General features: G+C 40.3%; 1 protein-coding gene across 1 annotated transcript; it reads right to left on the reverse strand.

The window, feature by feature from the left end:
- Nucleotides 1-517: 517 nt before the first annotated feature.
- Nucleotides 518-1,917, reverse strand: LOC148697198 (protein MITOFERRINLIKE 1, chloroplastic-like). The gene has a single exon (XM_088695057.1). The coding sequence runs from the start codon at nt 1,780-1,782 to the stop codon at nt 637-639; it is 1,146 nt and encodes a 381-aa protein (XP_088551183.1). The 5' UTR covers nt 1,783-1,917; the 3' UTR covers nt 518-636.
- Between the last annotated feature and the right edge of the window lie 5,693 nt (nt 1,918-7,610).

The following is a 7,610-nucleotide window of genomic DNA, read 5'->3' on the forward strand; positions in this document are numbered from 1 at the left end:
GCTTTAGCTCTGAAGACGCTCTCAACAAGCGCCTTTCCTGTGACTTTTGCTTTACAAAAAATGAAAATTTAATTTTGGTTTCCAGATGGGGGCACTTGATTTTTTAAAAGTTCTTAAGCTATGTTACCTGGATGGTTTTGTTTTTATAATTATTAAGTACTAGTAACTTGTTTGGATGGCTAATCAGCTTAGATAATGAAAAGTGTGAATGCCAGGCTTTTGGAAATTCCTCCTGGCAGAGGATCTAACATTCTCGATCCCAGACCCCGTCTTCTGTACATACATGGTGGGATTGTACAGAGGAGCCTGTGCACATTGTCTTTTATGTGGTAGGATGAAGATCTGACATTCATATCATCACCAAGATTTCATAATACATTGTTACACATTGTCTTTTATATTGCCTTCAATTCAATATGTTGCTGTCTACTCAATAAACTTATTCTACACCAACCAAAACCTTCCTTATTTTGGCAAGGAAGGAAACATATATATGATTACTGATATCGTATCCCAATTGAACAAAGGAACACGAAAGTTTGCATTAAGAATCTAATGTTAAAACGAAACAAAAATTGAAACAAAAAAAAAAAGGATAAAGAGGAGAAGATTTCACCAAATGGATACATGAAATCATCAGGTGGAAGCAACACCACCATCGACACCCGACTCTTGTATTTGCTGCAACTCCTTCCTCCTAATATACTGATTCAGAATGGCAAGCCTGGCAGTCTCGAAAGCAAAGTAACCCAAGGCCGAAAAGCAAGCACTGTGAAGAACTCTAGGCCCCACTCCTCTAGTGAACCCCACCCACCCTTCCTCCATTATAATCTGCTTCACCGTCCCCGAAACTCCACCCTGCGCAGCACCCGTCATCAGCCTCGTCTTCACCACATCCAGCGGCGTCGTAATGGAGGCCGAAATTGCACCGGCCAACGCCCCGCACACCACGCTCTGTATCGGCTCCAAATTGGCCTGCTTCGTCTTGCTCAGAACCGCCGATTTCAGGTACTCGAACGAAGAATAGCTCAACACACCCGCAGGCAAGTTCCTCAGCAATGTCGCAGAGTACCCTGCGTACAGACCCAGAACGCCGTCGTTTTCTAGGATCTTCAGCAGCACCTGCCACGACCTCCCCTTGGCCCCGGCCTGCATCCGCTGCGTGATGAGCTCCTTGGGCACCATTATCGCGGAGGACACTATGTTGCCCATGGCTCCGGCCGTGGGAGGGATGAGGACGGGAGGGTAGTTGGGTAATTTGGAGAGAACCGACTTACCCAGTTCGCAGGTGCCAAAGTAGACAGCGGAGGAGGCGCTGGAGCCGACGATGACGGCGGAGATGCCGCTGTAAAACCCGGAAATGCCCTTGGTCTGGAATGTCTTGAGGACTGCATCGAAGGTGTTTGCGTAAATATCTGAGGCGCCTTTGGTCTGGAGCTTGGTTTTGATGGTGTCCAGAGGGTGGAGGCAGAAGTAGGTGAAGGCCCCGGCGATACCACCGCCGCCTGCGCCGATGAGGGCACGCTCGAAGACCGTGAGGTTCTTGAGCAGGACTTGTGTCTTGGGGCGGTTACTGGGTCGGGTAATGGAGGCCCAATTGGGGGTGGAGGAGGTGGAGGCAAAGAAAGGGATGTGGTTTTGGGTAGGGCTGAGGGTGAGGGTAGTTTGGGAATTTGGAGTGATGAAATGGGTGAAGAGGTTTTGGAAGTCATTGGAAGACTCAAGGTGGTGGTTTTGATTGGGTGCGGGGAGGCCCAGAGAGGCTGAGAGTCTGCCCTCCATGGCTGGCTTGCTCAGTTGAGGCGGAGGTGAGCTTTTATTATCTACACCGACTAGCAAGAGGAGTGAGCGCCATGGAAAATGACAGAGTGGGTAGTCGGTTTGGATGAACAAGTTAAGTCGGCAGGGATATTTGGAAAGCTAACCAAAATTAGAACCACCGAATTTTAGGAAAACTAATAAAAAATGTGTGAAAATTTTGAGTATTAACAATAAAAATAAAATAAAATGTAAAATAAATAGTATTATAATTGATTTTTTTAGTGTAAAAATATATTTTTTCGTTAAAATGAAAAATACCAAAAACTTTTCGATAAAGTTCTCTAGAATTTTAGCCAATTATTATGTTTTAGATAATTCTAACCATATTTTGACATAAAAGTACTTAAACACCCTTAACTAAAAATTTTTAAAGCTAGCAACTTCTGTCGATGAAGAATCACCTAGAATGCCACGACCACCGTCAGAACCTCAACCATCAAGTACATCGCGGCCACCACCACCACCACTGTCATCCCACTCACCAATCAATTAAACCCAATCGAAGCCACCCCACCACCATCTGTAACCAATTAAACCACTATCACCATCCAAATCAATAAGGAAGGAGAAAAGCCGGTTTAATTATGAGGTTTCACATAGAAAGAAAATCTCGAAGAGTTATATGGATTTTTCATTTGATAGGTTTCTTCTGGTTTTCTTTTTTTTTTTTTTTTTTTTTGTCAAAAGGGAAAGATCTATCTGGTGAGCACTGGAGTCTGGAGTACGGAACATCTCGACTTCAAAGGAGCTTCTAAGGAGGTAGTGCATGGGAATGAATTGACATTGGATTGAGCCGTGGGTGCTGGATAAAGTGCTACTGCAGGTAGTCGGAGTCGTGTGTCCTGTCATGAAGTAACTATGTAATAATAAATAATGCAACACCATGTGTCATTTATCCGGCTTGAGGCTTGTCTCAGCGCATGCGAGGAAAGGGTGGATTACAAGTTTTACAAATTTTGAGACAAGTCTCATTAGTTTTGTGGGACTTCACCATTTTATTCCAATTAGCTCAGAAAGGGTGGATTACAAGTTTTACAAATTGTTGTGGTGGTTGTGTAAGCTGGGTGGGCGTTAGTGCTTAAAGAAAAAAAATTGAAAGGAATTCTCCGATAAGAGGGCTAATACAAGGGCATTGTAATTGTATTGGTTAATAAAGGGTATTGTAGTGTATTTACATGTCATATTTTGGTTAGAATTATGAATAATTATTTGGTTAAAATTCTATACATGATCCAAATTTGGGCTATTTTTTCAAGTTTCCCAGTCGGTAAATACCTGTATCCTAATTCGTGAATGTGGAAATGAGAATTACAACTCACTTGTATTTTAGACTAAACCCAAATTACGTTATCTGATTTTCTTTCTAGATTTTTCAGAAACCATACAATAAATTATACTAAATCATCTTAAACTATTGGGAGGAGATTCAAACTTGAGTACGGAAAACTAGAGCACATTATGTTAACTTGATTATGCAAATTTCTTTCAAAATTTGTTATGGACCAATATGTTCATTTTTCGTCTTCTTAGATAAGGGTGGACGATGATCGGTTTGATTCAGTTTGGCACATAAAATACAACAGGACCAACTAGCTAGCATTCAATGGTTGGATTTGGTTCGTTTTGACTAATACCACAATTGAAACCAAACCAAACCAAACCATTGTTAATCGGTTTAATTTGGTCAGTTTAAGACTGTTCAACACATAAATAAAAAATGTACAACATTTTCAAGAGTTTTAACCTTCTAAACATCCATACATCTCATGCATTCCGATTCGATTGAAAGATTAAGTTTTTCGGATAAAGTACATCGAGTCAAATAAATTAAGTTTCAATTAAATAAAATCTCATGCTAACAAATGATTTATTAATTACAACCTCACATAAATGTATGATAAGACCTCTAAATCACCTATAATAAGTTGACATGTGCAAAATAAATAAATAATAATTAAAATATACATGATCGGTTCGGTTTGGTTTAGATCGATTTCAAAAGTATTAAAACCAAACCAAACCAAAAATAAATTGGTTCAGTCGATATTTAAATTGCTTGACGTTTTTCTTGGTCATAACCAAACCAAGCTGACCGGTTTAGATCAGTCAGTTTGATGCCCACCCCTATTCTTGGGCCATACTTTTAATCTTGTGGTGTGACTTAGACTACACTATTATATTTGTGATCTTGTTCATGTAAGTTATACTCTCGAAGTTTAGTTGGTTGTGTTACTTGATGGCTTGTGTCGCTTTGGTACATGTACAATCTTTCATGTAGAGGTGTCACTTTTGGTAGGATGTATAGTTGGGCCGCTGAGCATGGCACGAACACCACACCGAGTTGATTGGAGAAATCTTCAAATTAATGTGGAGGAAGTGGAAGCTACATTCACGCTGTTAAATTCCTCACTAAAATTAGTTGGAACTTCATTGCTTTTTCGGCAACGCTAGGGAACCAACGTAGGTAGTTAAATCTTCCTTCGTAAAACAAAACAATCGAAAGCCGCGTTGACATTTCTTCCCCATTCTGCAAAGAACCACATTATTTAAACAGTCACACAAGTTTTATTAACAAGACCAGGTGCATCAGGTTAGGAATAAAAAAGCCTACAGTGTTGTAGTGAAATCTAGTCTAACAGAAAACCCTAATCACAAGCATACATAAAAGGAACTAGTTTGATACTTGTCGAAGACATTGTTCCAACTCAAGAATTTCTTCTACCCACTAGAACACTTTATTTCTGTTGCAATTCAACTTATAAACCTTCAGAAATCCTCAGTTTGTTTAAGTAGAAATGTGAAACGACCGGAGCAGGATACACCAAGCAGTCTTCTGGGTGTGGTACGGGTGGACCGGCATGAAAAATATCTAGGATTACCTACTTTGGTGGGCTGAAATAAGAAAGCTTGTTTCAACCATATATAGGAGAGGCTTTGGAAACGCCTCCAGGGCTGGAAGAGGCGTATGTTGAGTGCAGCAGGCAATGAGATCTTAATTAAGGTAGTGGGGTAGGCTATACCCATATATGCCATGCAATGTTTCCTCCTACCTAAGTACTTCTGTGATGACCTAAGTAAGATGGTAGCCAACTTCTGGTGGAATTGGAGCTAATGATTCCAGAAAGATTCACTGTATGTTGTGGGAAAAATTATGTTTACCAAAAAATAAGGGTGGCTTGGGTTTCAGGAATATGTACGCTTTTAATTTGGGTCTCCTAGCAAAGCAGGGCTGGGGACTCGTTAATGATTTGTCATCGCTAGCGGCCCAAACTTTGAAGGCTAAGTATTTCCCCACTGTATCCTTCTTTGAGGCAAAGGTGAAATCCAACGCTTTGCCCTGTTGGAGAAGTATCTGTGCCGCGAGAACGGTGATTGAGATGGGCTCTCGTTGGCAGATTGGAATGGGTGATTTTGCCAAAATTTGGGATAACCATTGGATACCGTACCCTTCGCGGTTCAGGGTTTTCTCACCCAAACCTTCTCACTACGGGCTAGTCTTTGTCAATCAGTTTATTTGTCCTGAATCACATCAATGGAAGGTGTTTTTAATCAGATCCCTCTTTACTGATGTTGAGTTTAATGCCATTGTATCCATGCCACTGAGCTTGCAGCGTCCAACTGATAAGCTCATCTGGCACTATGACAAAGAGGTCGATTCACGGTGAAAAGTGTATATCATGTGGCATGTGGAATTCTAAGGGATCCATCGCTTATTGGACCATCTACTGGGACCAATTCATATGCTGGGTTATGGAAGAAGATTTGGGCAGCAAAAGTCCCCCCCCTCTTCAAGGTTAAGGCTGGAGTATGGAAAATCTGCCATGACATTATCCCCAACCGTCTGAACCTTATTAAGCGTCATGTCGCTATTGACTCACATTGTGTGCTGTGCAAAGGTATGGTGGAATCCACTCTTCATTTAATGAGGGATTGTTACTATGCTTCTTGTGCTTGGCTGTCTACATGCATTGGGAAACCTCCAACTGGAAACACTGGAAACTTTATGAAGGATTGGGCTCTCTTCCTTGCATCACATCTGGGCCTATCTCAGTTTGAGCTTTGTCTTATGGTCTGGTGAGCATTATGGGGGGCCCAAAATGAGATGCTCTGGAATGATTAAGTGTGAGGGACCTGATTTAGTTGTTGCTCGAGCTCTTAGCTGGTGGCAGTTGGCTATGCTTAGGGGTTTACAAAATTTTATCCTTAAGTCTGATTCACTCCAGATCAAATCAGCATTAAATTTGATCTTCCTTGACATGTCTTTTATTGGGCATATCGTCGAAGATTCGAAAGCTATGTTGACCGAGATCATTGGAGCTTATATTGCCCATGCTTGTTGGCAACCAAACGAGGCTGCTCACCGTCTTGCACGCTATGCTCTCTCATCCTCATGTGATCGTGCTTGGTTTGAGGAGCCACCGGACATTATTCTTGATGTCTTGCTATCTGAAGGCAGTAACTAGTGGTTTTTGTACTGGTTTCTTTTTTCCAGCCTTTTAATTTGGTTTGGTCTCACTGCTGGTGTTAATTCCCAGCTCTTGTACTGGTTTCCATGAACTTTGTCCTCTTGAAAGCTTTCCAAAAAAAAAAAAAAAAAAGCAAAGGCAGCCAACTTTCAAGAATCAAACACTCATGCATAATTATGAAAGAGAATTTACAAAAGTATTACAATCCTTCATGCACAATCTTTCTTTAACATTCATTTAAGCATGCACGATAGATACACAAAACGATAACAAAGATGTCAAATGGTATGAATCAATTAGATCATGACCGGATCGATACTAAACATTAGTTCTCGTTACCTTCAAACTCTTTAAAAAGGCTAACATGTAACCATCCAATGAAACCGTATGCAAGAGCAAAATATTAAACATGTATTCATTATAGAAGGAAAATTTAATACATATGCCTTCATCAGATTTTGCCAAGTGAAACAGTGCAAGGGGTTTCGCCTACAGACTGTAAGGAACGGGATGATGCAAAAATGAAACAGTGCAAGGGGACTCCTCATCAGTATGGAAACCACCGGTCTCTTAAGATTGTGTCATTAAAACATCATTGGTGGTGGATAATGAACAGTGTGGGATGGATGAAGGAGACCAAGGATCACAATGGTCATATTCTTTTCATAGAGGAGGACCATTATATTTATCCCAATACATATCGTTACTTGCAGATACAGAATTGAAGCCTAAAAATGCCCTCATCGCTATGCTGCCAATTTAGCACCATATGATGTGAAGCAAGAGGAGAAGGTTGGGATAATTTGATTGCAGAGAGAACGGGAAACGTGGGATATACATTAAACCAGACTGTTCGGAGGAAAATTCACAAAAAACTTCAGTTCGCTTTCAACTCAATTATGACAACACAAAGAACAACTCCCACAATCTTTTAGAACTCAATATATGTTGAAGAAGATAATGAGCGTGAAGCTCAAAAATTTCCTATACTTATTCTCCCACATGGGCAAAGCACTCATTAATTTATTGTTTCACCAAAATTATGCATGAAAATTGCTTAAAATTTTAAACACCATAGATTAGAAGTCCAAAACAAGAGTGAGTCCCAATTACTTCAGGATTTTACTATAATTAAATTTATTAAATTGACTGATCCTAAAGTGAAGAGACATACAAGCATGAAACTCACCATGTGTAGCTTAACATTGATTAACCTTTATGAGTCCAAAATATGTGCATCAACGTATCTCATGAAGAGAAATATAAAAAGAAAAAAAGAAAAATATACCATAACCAAAACATGTAACACCTTTGGAGTAAATT

The sequence above is a fragment of the Pyrus communis genome, chromosome 5, assembly GCF_041283825.1.
Source record: "Pyrus communis isolate YQ-2024b chromosome 5, ASM4128382v1, whole genome shotgun sequence".
NCBI lineage: Eukaryota > Viridiplantae > Streptophyta > Magnoliopsida > Rosales > Rosaceae > Pyrus > Pyrus communis.

Coding starts and splice junctions, on each gene's coding strand:
- LOC148697198 (XM_088695057.1), bottom strand. CDS start 1,782: ATGGAGGGCAGACTCTCAGCCTCTCTGGGCCTCCCCGCACCCAATCAA.